This window comes from Pyrenophora tritici-repentis, chromosome 2, assembly GCF_003171515.1.
Source record: "Pyrenophora tritici-repentis strain M4 chromosome 2, whole genome shotgun sequence".
NCBI lineage: Eukaryota > Fungi > Ascomycota > Dothideomycetes > Pleosporales > Pleosporaceae > Pyrenophora > Pyrenophora tritici-repentis.
In genome coordinates, this window is record NC_089391.1 from 2231401 (window position 1) to 2253977 (window position 22577).

The 22577-nt window shown below is 52.5% G+C and overlaps 8 protein-coding genes across 8 annotated transcripts; 5 read left to right on the forward strand and 3 right to left on the reverse strand.

The window, feature by feature from the left end:
- Positions 1-57: 57 nt before the first annotated feature.
- On the reverse strand, positions 58-3157 carry PtrM4_063060 (ECM27, Ca2+-Na+ antiporter; the record flags this gene model as incomplete). The annotated part of the gene is made up of 2 exons (XM_066105605.1): positions 58-2919; positions 2969-3157. 2 exons carry the CDS (start codon positions 3155-3157, stop codon positions 58-60), a joined length of 3051 nt encoding a protein of 1016 aa, XP_065964232.1.
- Positions 3158-3681: 524 nt separating this feature from the next.
- On the forward strand, positions 3682-4095 carry PtrM4_063070 (condensin complex component cnd2; the record flags this gene model as incomplete). Its single annotated transcript, XM_066105606.1, has 2 exons — positions 3682-3737; positions 3792-4095. The coding sequence occupies 2 exons, from the start codon at positions 3682-3684 to the stop codon at positions 4093-4095; spliced, it is 360 nt and encodes a 119-aa protein (XP_065964233.1).
- Positions 4096-4467: 372 nt separating this feature from the next.
- PtrM4_063080 (LOC7, Chromosome condensation complex Condensin, subunit H) lies at positions 4468-6228 on the forward strand (the record flags this gene model as incomplete). Its single annotated transcript, XM_001933031.2, has 2 exons — positions 4468-5907; positions 5962-6228. The coding sequence occupies 2 exons, from the start codon at positions 4468-4470 to the stop codon at positions 6226-6228; spliced, it is 1707 nt and encodes a 568-aa protein (XP_001933066.2).
- Positions 6229-6965: 737 nt separating this feature from the next.
- On the reverse strand, positions 6966-10688 carry PtrM4_063090 (GTPase-activating protein that regulates ARFs (ADP-ribosylation factors); the record flags this gene model as incomplete). The annotated part of the gene is made up of 8 exons (XM_066105607.1): positions 6966-6970; positions 7000-7038; positions 7093-8360; positions 8406-9813; positions 9861-9927; positions 9977-10378; positions 10434-10567; positions 10625-10688. 8 exons carry the CDS (start codon positions 10686-10688, stop codon positions 6966-6968), a joined length of 3387 nt encoding a protein of 1128 aa, XP_065964234.1.
- A 1210-nt stretch (positions 10689-11898) lies between these two features.
- Positions 11899-12195, forward strand: PtrM4_063100 (F1F0 ATP synthase assembly protein Atp11; the record flags this gene model as incomplete). The annotated part of the gene is made up of 1 exon (XM_001933033.2): positions 11899-12195. One exon carries the CDS (start codon positions 11899-11901, stop codon positions 12193-12195), a length of 297 nt encoding a protein of 98 aa, XP_001933068.2.
- A 2519-nt stretch (positions 12196-14714) lies between these two features.
- PtrM4_063110 (uncharacterized protein) lies at positions 14715-14999 on the forward strand (the record flags this gene model as incomplete). The annotated part of the gene is made up of 1 exon (XM_066105608.1): positions 14715-14999. The coding sequence occupies one exon, from the start codon at positions 14715-14717 to the stop codon at positions 14997-14999; it is 285 nt and encodes a 94-aa protein (XP_065964235.1).
- Positions 15000-16258: 1259 nt separating this feature from the next.
- On the forward strand, positions 16259-17932 carry PtrM4_063120 (Cauli-VI multi-domain protein; the record flags this gene model as incomplete). Its single annotated transcript, XM_066105609.1, has 3 exons — positions 16259-16347; positions 16378-16980; positions 17401-17932. 3 exons carry the CDS (start codon positions 16259-16261, stop codon positions 17930-17932), a joined length of 1224 nt encoding a protein of 407 aa, XP_065964236.1.
- A 1866-nt stretch (positions 17933-19798) lies between these two features.
- Positions 19799-22501, reverse strand: PtrM4_063130 (uncharacterized protein; the record flags this gene model as incomplete). Its single annotated transcript, XM_001933037.2, has 3 exons — positions 19799-19801; positions 19893-20267; positions 21500-22501. 3 exons carry the CDS (start codon positions 22499-22501, stop codon positions 19799-19801), a joined length of 1380 nt encoding a protein of 459 aa, XP_001933072.2.
- Positions 22502-22577: the final 76 nt, after the last annotated feature.

The following is a 22577-nucleotide window of genomic DNA, read 5'->3' on the forward strand; positions in this document are numbered from 1 at the left end:
TGGAACCAAGGCACAATTCTTGACTAACAGCATGTATGCCATTGAAACCTATGATTGTCAGCTTACGTTACTACTGTAACCCAAAACCTCTACAAGAACATTCAAAGCAGTACTCAAAAACCACAAAGTAACCAAACCCCACCCAACCACCTTGTCCATCCTCCATTTACGCATGGGAACACCAACAAGCAACCCAGACAACGTGAAAAGCAATGTCGCTCCCGAGATGACCAAAGTAGTACTGACAGCGATATGGTACGGTCGGAAGTGCACAGACTGGTTAGGATGTTTCTCATGCCGATGTTCGCCCTTTGTAATAATCATGTAACAGCCACTCAGACCCACGCCGAGCAAGATGTTGAGCATGGGACCACCAAAACAAGCCGAGAGCGCCATGATGGGGAAACCAAGACGGGCAACGGTGATGTCGGCGACAAGGTCACCTAGAGAGTTTCCGACCGCGAAGATTGTCAAACCGAGAATGGCGTCGGACATATTCATGATTACGCCCAAGGTGCGCAAAACACCAACGACTTCATTGGCAATGGTGCTGATCCAGGCAATAGCAACAGCGAATCCAAGAAAGCAGAGCGCGGAACGCCAGCGAGGCGGACGATCTGGCGTGGTGGTCAGGAGAATAAGTGCGAGAGCGCAGAGAGAAACCAAAAGACCATAGAGTGTATGGCGTAGTAGAGTACGTGGATTTTCAGGTTCGAGGTTTGCCCAGAAAATTAGGACGATGAAAAATGGGGCTGTGAAGATTTGGACAATGACTAGCCAACGGTTCCATTGTCTTGGATCGGAAGGAGTAGGGATACTAGGGAGCTCCTCAGGTGACTGGGCGACGTTCTCGGAGCTTGTGATGTAGACTTGTGGTCTTTGGTTGATACTGATATTAAGAGAGCCGCCGCGGGAATGTGCAAGGCTCTTAGACTTGGATAGGCTGACGTCTGCGCTTGAATCTGGTGGTAGATTGAAAGATACACTGCGCGCGTGTGAATCCATGCTGTCAGGATGTGGTGTAGTTGCCGGTGTCAGGCCAAGGTCAAGAGAGAATTCAGCATGTCCCCCTTCGTTCTCATCCTTTTCAGGCTCCACCACCGGAAGTGTAATGGTAAGCAAGAATACTGGTAGACTTGCTACTAAACCCAGTACTTTGTCGAAGAAGGTCTTATCCGTCCAATTGGTAAGCGTTGGGAATAGCGTAGAGAGAAGAATGTAAGGTGGAGGGAGAAGGCTCGTTGGCCACCACCTTGGCGTCCTCGCCTGATCAAGTAATCCAAATGGATCTCTTGAAAAATAAGTAGATTCTGGAGATGCACTATGCGATGGCGGGCGGAGACTTGGAGGTCGTGAGGTCGAGTGTGCTGACCAAGGATATTCTATATATGCAGGGAATGGTATTGGGGGCGAAGTAGCATCAGGAACAGCCAACTTCAAGCTAGGAGGTTGAGGGCGTGTTCCAGGCTCGAGAACAGGAGAAGAGATTGAACTCGCCGATGAAGGATCCTGGCGATGCGGTACTCGATCTTCAGCACTGGGCGGCGCCAACCTGTTAGGCGATAGGGGCCGAATGCTCGGCACACTGAGATTTGGTGCATGAGATGATCGAGAGGGCGGCGGGGACAGGGAGATGGTGGGCGACGGGGGAGCATTCAGTAATGTCCTATGATGACCGGGAGTTGGTAACTGAAAAGTTATATCAGGAACTTCGTATCTCTGCAGCGTGGTAGTTTGAAGCCGAATGTTGTCAATGTCGTTGGTTGATACGGCTCGAACTCTACTGGCTAGGCTTTGGCTGACGTCGAGACTTGGACGGCTTACTTGCGGCTCCATGTCTGAAAGATGGTCAGGCATGTCAAATGGAGGTCGCGTGGCCGGGCCAGCCCCACGTGACATGTGGTGCTGCTGCTGAGCAGTCGTGTAGGTAGGGTCATCCGAGTATCGTCGAAGACTGATTGGCATAGACTGAATATTACGTGACTTTTGCAGCGAAGCCAGCACTGCACGAAACTCAAGAGCGCCTACCAGACTGGGACGAATCGGCGTATGCGTATTGCGGCGTGACATGCTCGGGCGATTGAGGCGCATATTGTTTGTCAACTCGCCCATCCATCTTTCGCGTTGCTCCTCGTTATCATCGTCGTCAATCATATCATGGCCGCCTGCGTGCTCGAGCATAGAGAAATCGTCGACGGATATGTGGCGAGCTGAGGTCCCGCTACCTCCAGGTGTCTCATCGTCGTGATACTCTGGAATTTCCTCCTCGTCACCCCCAGGCGTGATAAAATGGCTTCTCATTGCAGCAGCCCGCGCGCGTCGAGCCTTTCTCAGATTGAGCCACCAGTGCCATGCCACAACGAATGCGACGTAGAAGAGGTAGAATGCAACCATGCTGACAGCCTCCCATAAGTGAAGCTTCCCGTCGACGATGAAACCCATGCTAAATGTTGCGGCGACGAGGAAGAAGCCGACGTCGCGGATAAAGCTCTTGCGTGCGACTTGAAAAGGACGGATGAGGGCCATGGAGCCGGAAACAACAGCGGTGATGAAGCATGCGGCGCCAATGAGCTCCCCCACGGCCAGACTTGCAGCATGTGTACGGAAGGCGGCAAAGGTGGAAAAGACATCGGGACTTCCATTGCCAAAGGCGAGCAATGTGACACCAGCCAGACTCTCGCTCATGCCCAGCATGCGCGCAATCGTATTGAGATTGATGCAAAAGAAGTCACTCGCGGCGATTCCGATGGTGCTGAAGAGAAGGGCGAGCCATAGTGTCATGAGCACAAAGGCAAAGGGTCTGGCATGCGGTAGGCGGCAGTAGTAGAGACTGAGGTAGGAGATAACACCGGCCTCCTCGTCGGGACAGTTTGCGCGAACAAATGCGCACTGGTCTTTGGCATGGTGAACGAGTCGGCACTGGGCGGTCAGTCAGCATTTGTCCAGCTCTATTGAAACACCAACTTACCTCTTCGTCTAGGATAGTTATATCACGCTTCGACAGCGTATGGGGTGCTGCCGTATCGCCAATCTGTATCTTTGTCCATGCCAGCAGGGCCATAAGAGTGATGGCGAGGATGGTGAGGGCAAATGGACGCGCTGAGTAGCGCGAGCGGCGCCATCGCTGGGTATGTTTAAGGATTGTGTCGTCGTCCATTGTCACGACATTTTTTGCAGATAAGAATGCGCCCGCGGCAGTAGAGGCAGTCTTTAAATGGGATCGCATTTGCTGGTGGGTCGCGGTAGTGTACCAAGGCCATGCGCCTCGTTACGACGCATCCAGTAGGATGCTGTCGACGCTGTCGTGGCGTACCGACGTCACAGGAAGGCGGAAGACGGAGCGCGAACCGTTTGATCAGACGTGGCTGTTATCGTCTGGAGCACGACGGGCGGGCGAGTGGGCGTAGTTGGGCGACGAGACGAAGCAGAAGAGGCGGCGGAGACGGCGAGCTGCCCGCTGCGGGCGTTGGTAAGGATTGGCGTCGCATGTTCAGGCCAACTTGCTAGTGAGTGCCGTGGTCTAGTGACGGTGTGGCAGTGCAGCCTGCCAACTGCCAGCGGATAAGATAAGGATGTGGCGTGTGGCGTTCAACGCGGGTGTGTGGCGGTGCAATCCCGGGGTCCAGACAACAAACAACGCCCTGCGACTGCATCGTCAACATAGCGCATATATCCACCATTATGGCGCGCACCACCAAATATACCACGGCCGCTTCGCCGCAAAAGACACCGATCAAGTATGACTGTTTCCCCGCCCTTGTACCCCGCCATCGTGTCGCTAACCACTGCAGAGTACCTCTCAACGACGACCGACAGGAAAAGGCAATTCGCCGCCATGCACAGCAGAATGCGCAGCGTAACTCGATGCGTGCCTCGACGGCGACGCCTGCGAGGAGGCGTATCTCTATGGCTGCCGGACAGCATAGCCCCCAGACGCCTTCGCAGGACCCTGATGGCATGCCCGATATCACCGGCACTGCCGTTACGCCCGGGAAGCGCGTCATGCCGCTGCTGGCTAACTTCGAGGAATGGATGAAGATGGCGACGGATAATGTTTGCGCTCCCAATTCTGTCTCCAGTGTCTGCCATGGCTAATGGGCGTAGAAAATCAATGCAAACAACTCATGGAACTTTGCCCTTATTGACTACTTCCACGAGATGTCGCTCCTCAAGGAAGGTGATACAGTCAACTTTCAGAAGGCGAGTTGTACCCTGGATGGCTGCGTCAAGATCTACACCAGCCGAGTCGACAGTGTCGCCACCGACACGGGCAAGTTGCTCAGTGGACTCGCCGAGAACGTAGGCAAGAAGCGCCGGGGCGACGCAGACGACGGAGATGATGGAGAGGACGGGGACGGCGAGGATGGAGAAGAGGGAGAAGATGGTCAGAAGAAGCGGAAGAAGAGGGCTACTCGGTCTGCCGAAGCCACACTTGCCTCTTCTTTTGCTCAGTTGCAGAACAAGAAGATGGAGCTTGAATTCTCGGTTGATCCTCTTTTCAAGAAAGCGTCCGCTGATTTCGACGAGGGTGGCGCCAAGGGTCTGCTACTTAACCATCTGGCCATTGACGCCAAGGGCAGGATTGTTTTTGACAGCAGCGACGATGCGAATGATGCAACTGCCCAAGATACCCGCGCCACTCCAGCCCCTGAAGAGACAAACCAACAAGATCAAGAATTGGCTGAGATACATGCTTTTGACGACGTCGATATCCATTTGTCCGACCTTGCTGCGAAATACTTCCCCGATCTGTCTCGCCTTGACAACCAGGACGTATGCCCGTCAATGAAGACATTCGATCTTGGCGATGTGAACGGCTCCATGGATCTTCCATTCCTCAAGGCCCCCGAAGAAACCAACAACGATGAAGGTGATAAGGATGAGGAAGACGAGGCCGGAAACCGGTCAGGCCTCTTCCTCGATGACGACAATCCCATGGGCTTTGATGATGATGACGATGCAAACATGGGTGGATTTGATCTCCCTCCAGAGACCGGGTTTGGTGAAGGTGGTGAAATCTGGGCTCGAGAGGCTATCAGAGATCCACAGGCTCGCGTTCACACAATGGGTCTTGAGGGTGAAGATGACGTTGTGGAAAGTGCGGAGAATGGTATTGGCGCTGACGCTCAGTATGGTGTCTCAATGGTACATGGCCGGGACCATGAACAAGAGAACATTCTGAGCTACTTCGACAACGCTCTTAAGAAGAGCTGGGCTGGACCTGAGCATTGGCGCATATCCCGCGTCAAACACGTCGAAAAAGCACCAGCAGCCAAGAGGAAGGAGAGAGAGCCTTTCGAGATTGATTTTGCAGCGCCCATGTCGCAGTCCCTGGCGGATATGCTCTACACGCCTGCCACTTCAAACTCGACTATATCCCTACCAAAAGCACAATGGAAATCCAAATCACGCAATCTACTACCAGACGACAAGCACTTCAACTCACGACAGCTACTACGACTCTTCCTCAAGCCCAAAGCACGCATGGGCTCTCGACGAGAAGGCCGACGCGCCCAAGCACCACCCAAAGAACCCACCCACGGCCACGTCGATGAAGCATACTGGGCCCAACAAGGCCAAGACGACGACCAAGGCGACGCTCCCCAAGGCCACTACGACGCCGACTTCTTCCAAGACGACGGCCTCGCGATGCCTGGTGGCCCCATCGACGATGACGACGACTTTGCAGATGCCCGCGACCACTTCTCCCCTGCACCCGAAACAGCAGAGGCAATGCAACCCCTAGACGGCGTGCCCACAAGTTCCCAGCCTGACGCTTTCGGCGCACAACTAGTAACGCAAAGCCGGCGTTTCCGCCCCGAATACGTACAATACGCGCGAGTCGCAAAACGCGTAGACGTCAAACGACTCAAAGACGAACTCTGGCGTGGTATCGGTTTTGAAGGCGTAAGCCCTCCCATCCATCCTTTAGTATTCTTGCAAAAGCTAACAAAACCCCAGATCTCAGCACCACCCCAATCTAACACCGTAACCGACGACCCAGCAATCAAAGCGGTAGATGGCTCCCTCACTTTCACTCACGTCGTCAATTCCCTCCAGGAAGTGTACCCCAAGAAAGCCCTCGCAGATATCTCGACGAGTTATTGCTTCATTTGTTTGCTGCATCTCGCGAATGAACAGGGGCTTGTTATTGAGAATGAGGAGGGGTATGAGAATTTGAGGATTAGGAAGGATTTTACGGCCGATTTGGGTGTTGGAGGGGATTGATATGGGTGATGGTGGGTGATGTGGTTTTATGTAGTGATGTTGAATAACAGACGAGATTGCTTTGTTAAAGGATATAACATGTCTTCCTATCCCCACTTGAGTGTTACCATCACTGTAGTCTGTACTTCTTCCCCATCCCGCAAATGTTGATAAAACAATTCCCACGCATTACTCATTACAACTACTTTCCTGGCTTGACCGTTTACAAGAACCAAAGCCAAGACGTACATACACAAACAGAGACAGACACGAGAGACCTATCCCACACACATCCAAAAGGACTAACAAACAACAACAACAACAACAATAGACGTCAGACAACCCCCACCGTCCCACTTTCAAGTCTAAACCCAAGATCCAGATCGCGTGTTTACATACCATACCCTTCACCCGTTTCCCTGCCGTTTTCTCTGCCGTTTTCAACAACAACAACCATGCACCCATCCTTACTATCCTATCCTTCTCACAACACACAATCAGCCCAACGAAGCCCACCTAACCCCACAAGCCCCAACAACCCACTCGGTAAAGAACACCCTAAAAGCACAACAAACTCAGCATTTCAAATCTCGCACAGTGCAACATGCAAAGAAACAACAGCAAAATCTTACGACCCACGTTTCCCCCCGTCACCTCCCGGATCAGCATACCCGCCCAACCCCGCATCTCTTGTGCCCAATCCACTCGGCGTCTTAACCAGCCTACCACCCGCAGAAACGCGTTTCTGCAATCTGGCATCACGCTCTCTCGCGCGGTCAGCGGGTGATGTACCATCGCCTGCGAGAATCGGTGGTAGGGCTGTGATTTTCTCTGTACTGGTGTTAAACCCGCCTCCGCCACCGCCGCCGCCAGCACTATTCGTACCCAGCATAGGCGGCGCACTCCGTTTGCCCGCGCGCTGATCAGCTTTGAAATCCAGGTACGAGCGTGCGGAGTGAGAAAGCGGGATCGGCGCCGGAAGTAGGGGTAAATCAGCGCCGTTTTGGAGGAGGAGTTCTGCGAGAGGGAAGGGGTGGCGGGGGGATTGCGGGGTTGATGTGCTTGTGGAGGATGTTGATGTGCTGGGTGTATGCATGGTGGAGTTTATATTGGAGGAGGTGGATGTGGGAGGGAAACCAGGCGAGGTAGCGGGTGAAGCAGAGGCCGATGGGGCTGCTGGATCGGCGGCTGCAAGGGCGAGGAAGACGACATGTGTGCCGCGGGATTTATCACGCGCGTTGGGGTTGGCGCGGAGGGCGAGTGCGTAGAGGACGTTCTGAATGTCGTTTTTCTTTACCGACGCGAGAAGTGTGTCTTCTGGGGTGGAGTAGTGTGACATATTGGGCGAGATGGGCGCGACGAATGCGCGATCCGCGTACTTGGATGTGATGAAATGGAGGCGTTGTTCGCGGGTTGACATGGGCCCTGGTTTATTGGCGCCGTCTAGCTTGGCTTCCCAGATGGAGTTGCTGATGCGGTTACCGATTTTGAGTAGGATTTCGATGATATCGGGGGTGAAGGATGTGACGTCGAGGGTGAGGGAGCGCACTTTTGTTATGTGCGTGCCGAGGGAACGGTGGATGCCGCTGCATTCGATGCAGATTATTATTCCTAGGTTGATTGATACCCAGTCTACTTTGATTTCTGTTCCGCAATCTGCACAGATTTTGTTGCTGGGGTCTGCATCGCGGACTTGGCGGAGAAGTCGGCCTTCATCACCGAGATTCTCCTCTCGACGGTATCCGCCTGGTCGGTCGCCGACTGTGGCATGTCGGGCTGGTGCTTTGGAGTTGTACGTGTTGCGATGGCTTGACATGGATGGGCTCTTGCCTGTGAGTACTGAGGCAATGTCGCGGTGCGTTTGTCCGGGCAATGAATCGGTCGATGGCCTGTCAGACTTTCCTGCAGATTCAACAGCTGTCTGCAGTGCATTGTTGACAGCACTGATCCAGGACTTCATATCCTCTTCATTAGTAGCCTGATACACCCGCGTGTATTGCGGGGTGATGACTTCGAAGCAGAACCGGCGGTCTGCATTTCGTGCTTCGCGCACCGACGCCATGCGCAGGTCAATAGGCTCCATGTGAAGCTCCAGACTCTGCTTCCAATTGGTATACTCTGAAAGCTTACCCTGGTCAAGCACAATCCAAAATCTAGAACTATCAGTATAGCGATTGATTTCGAGAATACCAACTCACTTATGCCAGGCTTGCTTGTTCAGGCCCTTTGGATCCACGTGACTTCCAGGCCGACTGAGTGCCCACAAAAGGCCCTCTTTACGATGCGCCCCTGACCCTGCTTCGGCCATGGCAGACGGATCCTTTTCCTCAAGATCCCTGATTCCCTTGAACTTGTCCGGCTGCGGTGTTATCGACGGCAGGGTAGCTTTTGAGATTTCAGGGCTCTGCGGTAAAGCTATAGATGAAGGGATACTCATGGATGACGGCGTCTGTGGAGGCATGACCGTACTCTGGAACATAGGAACGATGCTACCCTTCCGTCCTAGAGGCGGATCTGGATCTGATCTTGACATCGCTCGTGGCACACTGCTGGTGGATGTGGATGGAGAGGCCAGGGAAGGCATCGGCGTTTCGTCAAACGTCTTTTTTATCGTCTCCAAGGCTCGTCTCTTTTCTTCTCTCTCCGTCCTTTGGATCTGGAATTCCTTGTCTGCCTCTTTGACCTCCCAAGACAACGCTTCGAGATGCGGGAGCATAGTCTCGATTTTCTTGGCCGTCTCCAGATAGCGCTTGGCCTGAGCATCCGCGTATCGTGTCAAGTGGGAAAGCACTTCCTGGTCTTTCCGCCCGCCATGCAAATCTTGCATAAATGAAGAGTAGTCGAAGCGCTTCAGTTCAAAATTGCGCCTCTTTGCCTGGTACTTTGAATCGGTCTCTGCGCGCTTCTTTTCCTTGAGTGAGTCCTGGCGCTGGCCAAGATAGCGACCCAAGTACTGGTAGTAGTCCTTGCTCTCCTCCTCAAAGTCCTTGCGCTTGGTCTCGGCCTGTTTGATATCAATGTTGTAGAGCTTATATATAGGGTCGATGATGAGCTTCTGGATATTAGTCGTGTTAGACTTTTCGTAGCCCAAAATCTCCTTGGCGATCTTGTCAAAGTAATGGTCGATGGCAGGCTGCACGGCGTTTGCGTTGGACGACGAAGCTTCTCTCAGCGCATCCATGAGGTCTGACATGGCGTTGTTGCACGCTACCTGTGCCTCCATGGCCGACTCTGCGCGCTTGAGAACCTTTTTCCATCTTGTGCGCATGTTGCCTGTCTTCTGTTCTAGCGACTTCATGGTGGCACGGAATAGCGGGCCATCGTCCGTCTGGCTAAGGTCCTCGGTCGGACGCGAAACATCGAGCTTCACAGGTGCACCCGTACTTGTTGTTGACGTCGTGTGGATTGGTACCAGGGGCAGGGTGTGCTCTGGGATAGACTCGCAAACTGGTGATCTCGGGGGTCCGCTGTCCCACTCTCGTTCTTCGCCTGCTGAGTCGCTAACCCGTGACTCTATCGACTGTGCTGAGGGGACGCGCAGGCGGGGAGGGATGCCGAGTTCTAATCGCGGTGATGGAGATTTCGGGCTCTGTAGTTGGCGTGTGTCTGGAATCGTCAGTGGGCCTGTAGACGGCATGGAGATTGATACGCACTCTGAACCCAAAAGGTGAAGCTCGCCAGCGTCTCTAGCCTATGCGCGCGCTGGTCGTACTCTACAAACTACATGCTGTCAGCAAGCGCATGCGCAAAAAGAATGTGGTATACACACGCTACAACTCGTGCGCCACCCCCCGCCGCGCGACTCTGGTGTCTTTGGCGGCGTCCATTTCCACGACCACTGGAACTGCACTGAAGAGTGGCCGCCGGTGGAATAGTCGCCGACAAGCTCAACCTGGGGATTTTTGTGGAGGTTGGGATTTGCGTGGAATTCGCGCGTGACCAGATTCTCAAGATCCCTGGAGCTCGAAGCAAAGAGAAAGGTCAAGCCGTTGATGTTTGTGTCTACCAGGCCCGACGGCGCAATGGCCGAGTTGCTGTTGACGTTGTATATACTGGGGACGGCTAGATGCTGGCGGAGTATGAATGTGAAGTTGAAGCTGAGCTCCTCGTCGTTGGGCAGGCGTATGAGGAAGGAGGGTGTCCCATCGCTAGACGCCGCAGGCTCAGGGTCCTGTGAGAGGGGTTAGACAGAGGAGGGGGCGTGAGGGATGGGTATGGAGCCGCACCTGGATGTACTCGATAACACTCTCGTCGCCAAAGTCCCTCTTCGCGCCATATCGCGTCGCAGGAAAGGCGTTTGGGGTAATATTCAGCAGCGTACGGTTGCGCGCATTTGTGATGTTGACCGAAGCCACCGAGACTGTGGCTGGTTAGTAGGAGGACAGTACAAGACATGGTCGCGGTCGCGGTCGCCTACATCTCGTCTGGTCGCGCAGGTAGAGTGCGCCTGCATCGCCCGCCTTGCTGTTGACAGCGCCCATGCCCGCGAGTAGCTGGTGGTGATACTGGGCGGGAGCATGCCTCTCTCCCCCTCTCTCTCTACTGTCTTCTCAGCCTCTACCTCTCTATCTCTTTTCCCGTGCTTCTCTTGCTCCTCTCTCCTTCTCTAGCCTTTATCAGAGGGCGGGCGGATTGATATGGGGGGCTAGCGCTATGAACAGACGTCTGCGTGGGCGGTGTCGATGACACGAGGGCGGCGGGAATGGATGCTTTGGCCTAGGGCTACGCACGCTACTGACAGCGGGAACGGCGCCGGGGACCCTCACGCAGGAACGCCAGGCCGGTGAAACACGAGACGCCCAAAGGCCTGCACTTGAATCTGCCCAATCAGAACCCCCGTCTTTCCGCCGCGAGACGTGCGCAGGTGTTTCCGATACTCGATGCGCCCGTGACCGAGGCGCAAAAATATAAAAATACAAAAAACCAAATATATTTACACGACGAGCACGTGCGCCCACGATGCCGCTACAGCTGCCCACACTGCGCCATGCCCTGCGCCAGCCCCTCGTCAACCCACGCGCAACTCAACGCCGCTGGGCTCAGGTTCAAGATGTTCGCCGCTTCCTCGTCACCCACGACTCTCAAGAGCGCATCCTCGCCAAGTATCGGGAAAAGCTCGAGTCGAAAGCCAAGGAAAAGGGTCTGAGGGATCTTAATGAGCTGAGGGAGCAGTACAAGGACAAGATTGAGGAGTTGAGGAAGCAAGCCATTGTGCCGGGCGCAACAGGGCCATTGACACCACCACTCTCACCACAGCAAACCAGCGCCTCGCCACAGCAAACCAACTCCCCATCCGACTCCAAGACAACCAATTCGTCCGCACCAAAGAGTCCATGGCCATCACCGCCTCCCCCACCTGGCTCAGGCTCTCCCAGTGCCCCGCCACCCGGTGTCAAGACACTAAACTCCTTCCTCGATCTCGACAAAGTCCGGACGCTTCCAGAGAAGGAAGTCCAAGCCCTCTGGCGACTCCGACATGCCGGAAACCCGCAAAGCATTCACTTCGCCGTCCCAGCAAACACCTTCTCCCAGCTCCTCCGCAGCGCAAAGCAACACCCATCATTCGTTCTTCCCGTACCCCGCCAGATCCCCGTCGATAGCCCCTCAGCAGATGGACAAGCGCAGACACAGCAAGCCGCTGAGTTACACTACTTGCAATTCTCACACCCGCATGTGGATACGACAACGCTCATGTTCACCACATTGGCAGAGTTCAAGCTGAGGGGCGAATTCGCTAGCCCACATACCACCATCACATTCCACCAGGAGTTGACTGAGAGCCATAACATCGTCCTGGGACAAGGTCTAGTCATCGAGAACAGGGGTGTCAGCTTAGATGAAGCAAGATGGCTCGTCATGTGCATGCAAAAGTTCTACGTACAGACAGCTGAAGGCAAGGGCAGGAGCGAGTTGCTCGACATGTTCACTCGAGGAGACAGCGGATTCCAAGTAGACCGACTCATAGACGAAGCAGAGAAGATATTGTAAGATTATAATCTAATAGAAGTCATCAATCTACATGATATATCCCTCATCTACTCACCCCCTCAACGGCAGAACATGCTGCACTAAACACGCCTGCCTACAAAGCGGACACTCCGGTTTCTCCCTCGCCCAATCCCCAATACACGTCCAACAAAACACATGCCCACAAGTCGTAACACTCGGATCTTTCATCTCCTCCAAACAAAGCGTACACTTCCTATTCGCCCCTCCAATCCACCCCATGGTATCCTCGTCGTCCAGCCCGTACCGCGCCTTAGCCATGGTAGGCGTATGTGTCCACTGCTGCAGCGCCGACGCACTAGCCTGCGGCGCGCTGGCCGCCGCCTCAAACAGCAACGCATTATTCGCCGTATAAGCGTTTGGGTCGAGAGAAACTTCCGCTCCGCCGCCCACCACCGCCGACGTGCCCTGAGGAACCGCTCCGGGCGTCGAAGTAACCGTATTGTGCAAATGCAAATATGCCTGTACACCCATTTGCAACACCAACAATACACCAAGTACCTCGTACCCAGCTCTATTATCCCCCTCAGGCACCTGTCGCGTAAACATATACCGTAGCCCCCACAGCCGTTTCGAAAGGTGATAGTAACTCCCCGAGAAGTAGAACGTCGCCAGTGAAACGGCATAAATGGGCGCTGGCGATGTAATCGTATCCAGATTCTTCAACAGATAACTCTGCAACCGCATTCCCAATGGCCTTCTCACCGGTCCCGCCTTGCCCGCCTCTCTTGCCGCTTGTTCCTTCCGTCCCAAATCCCTCTCATACGCACCAACACCCCTCTCCAACTTCCCCCTCACTCTCCGCCTAAACACCGGTAGTCCCCTCCCGAGCAAATATGGCACAACGATGAAACTCAATATATACCCCGCTCGTCGGCCCAATGCGGGTAATCGCCCAGTTTCTGCTTCGACCTGTACGATGTCTGTGTATTCCTCGCCCAAGGTGCGGTTGCCGAGGAGTGTGGTGAGGGCCAGATAGAGGAGGTCGCCCACGACGCGTGTTTCGGTGTTGTAGGTGTGGGCGACGCGTGCGCCGCGGGCTTTTCGTAGGAGCGTGGAGAGGTGTGTGGTTAGGAGCGAGGAGAAGTAGGCATCTTTTTGGTGGGAGCGGATTATGTCGGGGGGAGGTTGCGAACGGGTAAGTGAAGGGCGCGGGGGGCCTTTGAGGTGGCCATTGTGGGTTGGTTTAGACTGATGGTGAGTTTGTTTGCATGTTGTAGTGATGGGCGCGATGAGGTTGTTCGGTATGCTGGTGATAGCAACCTCGGCTTGGGAGGCTTGGCGCGCTAATGGTGTGGTTGTATGGAGTGGAAGGATGCTTATCACCTGCTCTTTGAGTGATGTGATTCCAGAAAATTGTTCTTGTCTTCGATTCGTCTCCCCTGCGCGACGGTAAAGTTTGAAGTTTCTCATTGACACCCAAAAGACAGCAGTACCGATTGATGGCTCCAAACTCGACGCGTTCGCGTACGAGTCAGGGGGATATTTCTTTTCCAATTTCGCGCACCGCGTCGATATGTCTTGTTCAACCCCCTCCATTCCATTCATTCCATCGTGTATACAAATGTCCAGATACCCTAGGGTGATAAGAAAATTTCCCGCGCGCTTGCCACCGAAGCACTGAGAGTACGACGTTCGGAGTGCTTCTTTTCATCCCATCCTCGCCGTCAGACTGCTGCAACCTGGTGCAGTGCTGAAGCAACTGTGGCCACCGAGCTGTCTGCTACACTTTAAATCGACTACATATTCAGTCGTCCTGAGGTGTCGATACTTATCTCATCCGAAATCGCTTACTCCGCGACGGCGGTTTTGCTCTCCGTATACCGTCTTGGGGCTCACCCGAACGGCATAGCCCACAACAGCAGTGTCGCTTTCCTTGTACCATCCCGGTCATGGCTCCCATATACTATGCTGCTGACAAAGGCAGGAGGCCCTCTATATACACCAGCCGGGAGGCTGCAATTGAGCAGATGGGCAGCGTTCAAGAGTCCCGTGATCTTAAATCGGCAGAAATTCATATGCGCCAACATGGCCATTCTGATCCTCGGATCCGGAAAAGCGCCTTCCGGGCGGCGGAAACATTCACCCCCAGCCCTTAAAGCAGGAATTCGAGGTGTTTGCCTCTTCCCAGAGCATATTAGGGAGAAGAGCGCGAGATTCCACATTGGTCACTGCAATGTACGATGAGATTGTATACCACTATCTCCCCGAGGGACTACAGCTCAACCAATACGATGAGAAGAACGATGCTATAAGATGTCTTTACGAGCATCAGAAACTGCAGATCTATCGAGAGTTGTGTCGAATATCTGGCAAGACACCACACAGCACAATACAAGAATGTGCGCACAAGCTGAAGGACAAAGCACCCTATGTCAATCTTTGGGATTTTATTGATGCCTGTCGCACTGGCACGCAATTGAGAACCTTTCACGATTGGAATGACTTTGTCAGCTACATAATGGAAGAACGCACAATCCCTTCGAAAGACGCCCGGAAGAATGAGTTTTTGGCGGTATTTCTACAGAATCTACGCCAGGGGCCCCGGCGCCGAAGACGAGATCAAGTCGGAGCTCCAGTCAGCGCTTCAATGGGACCTCCAGTCGGACTCCCAGCCAGACCTCCAGTCAGGGACCAGGACGGACCTTACCGAGGTGACCACTACGTACCTCAAGGCAATGACCAATGTAGACCTCCAGCTGGAGACCAATACAGACCTCACGAAAGAAATCAACACAGAGATCAACACAGAGCAGAACCCATTCCGACCAGCACACCAGCCCTGACCAGCTCAAAATACAACTTACCTGATAACATGAGTCTGATATCAGAACGTTCTCGCTCTAGCTCCCCTTGTCACCAAAGCGCTAAATCATCCCGGTCCTCCACTCCAATTCCAGCTGCCTCAACGCAGCCTTCATCGGCCTCTGATATCAACTCATCCGCAGCTTTCATCAAGGAAGAAGCACCTCTGTCCCCGGAAGCCGACTGCGCCATATATTTTGATACGTTAGAGGACGATGCCGACATTGAATACGAGCTCTCCCAAGTACCCTCTATGCCGGCTACACAGAGAGGCCCATTAGACAACGGAAATGCTACCTTTCAGCCCTCCAAACAGCACACACAACCCCAGGTGAAAGTCAAGAAAGGTATTGGGCGGGTCAGATGATGATTATGGCAGTACAGATGACGAAGAATTTTTGACCCAAGTGGAAGAAATCTTATCACAACAACAACCAATATCAGATAACCAAAACATGCCTATGTCATCACAGAGATGGCTGCCACCGAGTCAGGATACTTCACGATGGGAACCGCAGCCCCCCTGCAAACGGAGGCGTTCGGAATCTCCCCCTATGGGGCGTCCTGCGAAACGCGTCCGCTAGATCTTATGTTCACAGCGCGTTGAGCGCAGCCATGTACAATAATTATGAGCCATAATTCTTTATTTAGGACCGTGGTATACGCTATCATACTTTATGATGACAACCGGTGAGCGGATGTGACCCGGGTCATGATCTAAAGGTGAGGGGTTACAATCACATACAATTCAAAGACACCACTGTACACCTCAATGTGGCAGCTCACTTACAACATACCAAAATACCACGCCAAAAGCAAAGGCTCCCCCTTGCTCAGTGTACCGGTACGTATCGTACTACAGCGATATTATGCCATCGTACTTGTGTCATCCCATAAACCCTAACCCAAATCAAGTTAGTCACGGTAAATTTCCATGTCCCCCCTCACTGAACTCGAAAACTCGGTACGCGGCGCGTTCTTATCAACATAAGAACCCCACCTTCTTTCTCCACTTGTATCGTTAGTACCATTTTTACAAACTCGTTCCTTGGTTTTACAGCTTTTTTTTTGCGAGAAATTGGTTTATAAGAGGGGGTTGAAATGCAATTTGAAGTTGAAGTTTGAAAATTTATTCACGAGGGTATTGCGTATGTGCCGGAAGTACTTAAGACGCGTCGGTTTGTAAACGTGGTGTGGTGCTAACATCGGTTGATTGGTTGACGAGGGCCTCTTACTCACGATGGGCAAGGAATACTTCGCCATCCGCGACCTAGACTGGAGATTTGGAGTTCACAAAGGAGGTTGGGATCTTGCTCAGCCACTTTGCCAGTGAAAGGGCGACAGAAATGCCGACCATAGAGGCTTCTTTACACGCGCTGAGGCTGAGGCGTGGATCAAACAGGCGGTAAAAGATCGGGATATTCCATTCCACGTGCTAGGCTCTCGAAACACAACTGCGACTACGCAACCGGACCCTTCCGTTGAGAGATACCTTCCTCGAGACGGCGAAAGACTAGACGAGAACCAAGGCCAAAAGAGCCTAGCGAATTACTATGCTGTGGCAAGAGGGTGGACCATTGGCATATACGATAGCTGGGAAGTCTTGGGGGGTGCACACGAACAGACTCACAAGTTGAGCGGGGTGAGGCACCGGAGATTTAATGACCGAGAAGCCGCAATTCGATATATGGAAGCGCAGGGAATCCGAAGGCCCAATATTCGCATATTCCGTGCGGCTTTCAAGCAGCTGGAAAACTTCAAGCCAAACGCGACTGCCTCATTCCTCGCTGAATTGGACCGTTATATGAATTCCCAGGGCCTCTCGAAGGAGAACCAAGGCAAACCAAAAGTCGATGCCATCCGCACTTCACTTATTCAGCACCTGCTCCCTGAGGGCGTTCCAGTCGATCAAGAAGATGAAGAGGAGGGAATAATATTGAGCGATGCTCAGACTCTTCGACTGTACCGGAAGATGTGTCATAAAACGCACAGGGTCAAAGGTGAGACGATTGATGGTCTCCGGGCACTCAAGGCAAGCCCATACATAAACATCGTCGATTTTGTTGATTTTCGTCGTACCGGTAGAGCACTAACAACCTTTACGAACTGAAACGACTTCTGTGTATACACCACGGGTCCTGGCAAGACCATATGGTTGGAATACGCGAAGATCAATGACACCTTAGCACCGCTCTTGCAAGACTTGGTGAACGGACCAAATTCAGTCGATCTGCTAGCTACGAGGCAGGGACTTCTGCGAGATCTCAATCGCAGATTATCTGCCCGTGGAATTGATCTTCAGCAGAAATTCAACGTCACCCTCGGTACCGAGCGGTCAAATCCTCGAGCCTTGCAGTCTATGTAACCCGTTACTTCCGACAGACGCCAGGATGCGTCTACCACTGGACGCAATGCCGAAGCAACAAGCTCAAAGACCAAGTCCAGTGTGAACCCCATACCAAACCCGGAATCGTCTCTGCAGACCTCACGCTCATTAAACGGCGCATCAAGCTCGACCCAACCCAACCCAACAGCTTCTCATACAGGTCCCTCAAGCAACCGTGCGACCAAGGACGCAGCACGTGGGAGGGACCAAGAACTGGAACCCAAGCAGGAGCCCGCGCCATCCACCAACAAGCGACCTCATCCGACTTCGACAAATCAGGACACGGCACGCAGAAGGGATCAAGAGGTGCAGATCAAGCAGGAGCCTGAAGCTTCTACCAGCAGACGCACTCATCCAGGCACGACAAGCACATCTGCAAACCAGGACTCAACTCGTGGAAGGAAACAAGAGGTGCAGGTCGAGCAGGGGCCGACTGCATCTACTAACAAACGCGCCCGTACTACAACAGAAGAGCCCCCAGAAGCGAAGAGGAAGAGGAGGACTGAACTTGAGCTGTTGGCGCTATGATGGTATATCTCAGAGGGAAAGAAAGTGATCAAGAACGTTTTTCTTTTGTATACTGGGCTGGTTTCGTATCACAATATTACTAGGGATATTATGTGTTGTATATACGCTCGTGTGCTGATGAACGGCTGCGATGCTGCTTTATCTTTCTTTCTTTCTTTTGTATGTTTTTGATAGGATAGCACAACATATGGGTAGCACAGTCTTCATGGAATTTCCTGCTTACTTGTTGATATGTGATTGTATGTGTGATGGCGATGGTTAGCGGAAAGCTGTTGACCACACCAGAAGAAAATTTACAACGGTTTCAATGCGTCTTGTGTGAATGGAACGCCAGCGATCAAACATACTACCCACCTCGACATATATGTCCATATATCAGACCATCGTCTCTATCCCAGCGAATCGGAGAAATAAAACGTCCTTGGAAAGGGAAAGGTGGGTTAAATACCAGTGACAATGCAAGTCATTGGTAAAAGTAGAAGTAAAATGAAAGAGGAAAGCAAGGCGAGCAAGTTGGTGAGGTGATAAAGTGGTAGAAGGGGAAAGGTTATCGTGTGAGTTAGAAATAAGAGGAGATGTAAGGAAAAAGAAGTGAAGCGGAAAGTTTCGGAGTAAATGGTAGAAGGGTGTAGTCATTGTGTTATATATCTGTTCACCCAGCTATCCGACCCCATATCCTATCCTCCATGTCCTGCCTTGTGATATTCTGCCTTCTGGGGTATGTAGTGTGTCTTGTGTGTCGTATGTGGTGGATAGTGAGCGGATGTGACTGGTATACAGTGAAAATACAAGAAGGTGTATCGTATGAATCGAAATGTACATGATGGCAGGGAGTAGGGGTGACGGAAGGGTAAAGGGCATGTGCGTTAGGGGATCGTGTCTGTATGCATGATGGTGAAAATAGGGGAAGGTGGTGGGGAGAGAAGGTGCGAAGGGCGTCAGAGACATGTGATTCATCGGGTATGTTAAATTCAGACGAGTGTGGGAAGGGTAGGGAGGATGTACAGATTTAAAGTTGGTGGGACAGGACGAGGGTGTACAAGGAAAGCGTATCGAGAATACAGGAGGGGTATGAGTATGCGAAGGGTAGAGGAGCAAATGGGCAGGTACAAGAAGTGGAGTATGATGTCGAAGATTATGGCGGTGATGGCGGAATGGCGGTGGATGGCCTGGCTGTCTGGGATATCGTGAAAGGGTGAGTTGTGGAGAGCGTTCGTGTCTTGCGAGGAACGAACATAGTGATCGTGAATGGCGTGAAGATGAAAGAGATAGGGAAATAGGACGTGATATTGTGATATGGTGGAGGTGTCGTAAAGGTATGCTTGGAGGAGGAGTGTGTCGGTGGGTGAGGAGCGGGAAGTGGTTGTATCTTTTGGAGTGCTGGGAAGCTGAGAGGCATATCGAGTCGGTGGGTGTGATGAGGGCGGATGATGGTATGGTAGAAGTGTGGAAGTGTCGAGTATATTGGGCTGTAGATGGCTTGGGAGAGTGTACCGAAAGATGTGGATCGTGAAGGGTTGGTGTTTTGTGAGATGCCGAGATGCTGAGGTGAATGGCGAGTCGATGGGTGTGATGGAAAGGGGATGTTGGAAAGGATGTTGGGTAGTGGTGGTGTGAAAGGGTCGAGGTGTTGTGGAGGAGTGTGTTGGTAGATTAAGAGTAGTCGCATGTCGTTCATGAAGGTGGTGTAGGAGGTAAGTGTAGAAGTGGTATGTTATAAAGTTGGTGATCGAATAGTTGTGTGCCGGTTGTCCATGTGTCATCGCAGTATCGTCACCGTCTATTTTCTTGTCCAAATACCCAGAACATGATCCGACTCTTGCTTGTTTTCATGGACTGGGCCGAAGCGCAGCCAAGCAACAATACTCACTCAATACTTAGCCTTGTATTCAAGACAAAGAGATCTTCTTGTTTTCAGAGCACAGTTTTTGAGCATAGAGTAACCAGAGAGTGGACTTACTGCGACATATTGCCAGACGGACATGCGGTTGGCACCACCACCGGCTTGGCTGGAGTTACCGGCCGCAGAGACGTTACATTGGGCTTCATCGACCTGAACCCTCAGGATGAAGAAGGCAGCACCGCAGCGGCAGTTGATATCATAATCGATACCGAAGTAGAGGTATGGGGCACCTGGTGCAGTTGTGCTGCAGTAAGTTCGGCAAGTCTGCTGTGTGACGGGCGTAGAGGCTGAGTCCCTGAAGATGGCGCCGGTGCTTGGGTCGAAGAGGCGGTTACCGGTTCCGTTTGCGTTGGCCTCGCCTTGGTTGCAGCTGAGGTAGGAGTTGGGAGGGAACGCGGTGATTAAAGCGGTTGTGGCGGGCGGCGTAGTGTCCTTTTGATTCAGTCAGCATTGCTGCCAGAGGCAGTAGGTTAGACTGTCTCATATGCTCAAAAGTGTGCTCTGTGCTTTACAAACATGAAGAAAGAACATATGAAAGCTGCTGGTTAGTAGTCTGCCATCTGCCGACATGGACAGTGGCGAGAAAGTTTGAAAAGGTCTTGACTGTCAGTGTACAACGAGAGACTGAGAGCAAGCGATGATGGGTAAGAGATGGACCGCTATGCCGTTATATACTCTGGAGTGCTCAATCAATGTAGAGTGGAATGTGTTGATCAATGCCTTTGGATTCCAGGGCTGTGAGGGCGTCCAGATGGATGGGTCCGTGCGGCAAAGGAATGGAGCCCAACAGAATGCTCTCCATCGACATTAGAACCATACTAGGGCAGTCCCACACATTGAAAATGTTTCCCGAATAGGTCGGAAGGTATGCAGGGTTATTGGCAGAAGGGATGCTTGGCACGAGTGCGCATACCATGTTGCACCAGAACTTCCATAATCCTCTCGATTACGTACGAAATGCATCTCAAATATGTACCTAGATACCTACTCGCCACTTGCGTTTCGGCCTCCTGAATCTGGGCAACCTCATCTTCTTCAGTTAGGTCTGCACCTCTTTCTTGCCACATGGGGATCAATTTGCCTCGCCCGCGGCTATCCGATCGACTTAGTAACGATTGCTGATGCAAAAAGGGCAACCATTCATTCTTGATAAAGATAATCTCTACTTTTATGCTCCTGCGTAATAGATATTTGTAGAATATACGGTTGGTCGACAACTATACCTTTGCTCTCCAGTTCCAGCCCACAAGTGCTACACGGGTCGCTATGAGGAGGCATCCGCCAACGAAGAAGGACATGCCCGCCCAAATATTCGCATACGTATAGCTGCCATGATGAATCTGAATGAGCGCTCCTGCCAATGGTGGACCCGTGAAGCTTGAAATGCTCACCACAGTGAACGCCATGCCCATTCTCACACCCGCTTTTTTCAAATCCCTTTCTCGACTCATACTTCCAATGACAGCCGGCCATAGCGCTTGTATCACCGCGCTGCCACTTCCGTATACGACAGCGAACACGTATAGCGTACCTATAGACTTGATGCCGATCCATGCAAACATCATGATTCCGCATATGAAGGCAAACGGAATCAACACATTGAGACCTCCTATTTTATCGGCGTAGTAGGTAGGCAACAATCGGAAAATAAATCCCATGCATACCTGTACCAGGAGTAGATTGATGCTTTGTTGATAAGTAGCACCGAGGACATTACGGGCATAGCTTCCGATGTAGAAAAATGCAAAGTACAAGCCCCAAAAGCTGAAGAAGGCACCGGCACAGTAGAGCGTATATGGCAATTCGGCAAAGCTTGCCCAATCAACCAATGGGCCGGCCTTTCTCGGTGGAAGCCGGGTTCGATACAGGGCGATTGTGACAGTGTTGAGTAGTAGCATAATAAAGCCAATAATACGAATGGTCCAGGGGAATCCTAGACTGGGCAGACATTGCTGCACAATAACAGGGAGAATGACACCGCCGGTGCACGATCCGAGCGCTGTGAAGCCGAGAGCAAAGGCGCGGCGCTTCACGAAGTACGTCGATACCAAGGCCATGGAAGGACAAAATTGCAGACCATTGGCAAGGCCAAGACATACACCCTGCGAGAGAAAGAGCTGCCACACGCTTTTGCACTCGGCCAATGTGAAGATGCCTACCAGCTGGAAACATGCACCGGTGATATAGACAGGACGAAAGAGGCCAGCATCGGTAGCACACCCTGTAAAGGTACCCAGGAAGAAGAGAAGGAAGACCTGGATGGATCCAATCCACGAAATCGTCGAGGGTGCTATGCCAAGGGTATTCTCGTAGTACGTCTGATACACGCCAAATGATGTGAAAAAGCCGAACGTGGTAAAAATAGTCAAATGCGTGCAGAGGACTTGGATCCAGGCTGTGAGACCGCCGTCGGGTGCTGGACCGGGATCATAGGATGCAGCAGAGCTGCGCGACAAGATTCTTGCGAGAGCAGGCCCAGGAGGTTTTTCATTCCGTTGTTCCGCTGTTTCGCTTGCGTAGTGAGGGCCGTAGGTTGCCTCTACAATTTCATCGTCGCGCGTACTAGGCCATTGTTGCAGGTCGCGCTCCACTCGAGCGTCAGCGACGGCGTGAGTTCTCAGCTCTTTGCCCTCTTCTACTGGTCGATCGACGGATCGGGCCGTCATTCCCGTTGCTTACGTCTTTCTTGGAGTGTGGGGTAGCGCGAAAGCTTGAGTAGATGACAACTTATACAGCAAAGAG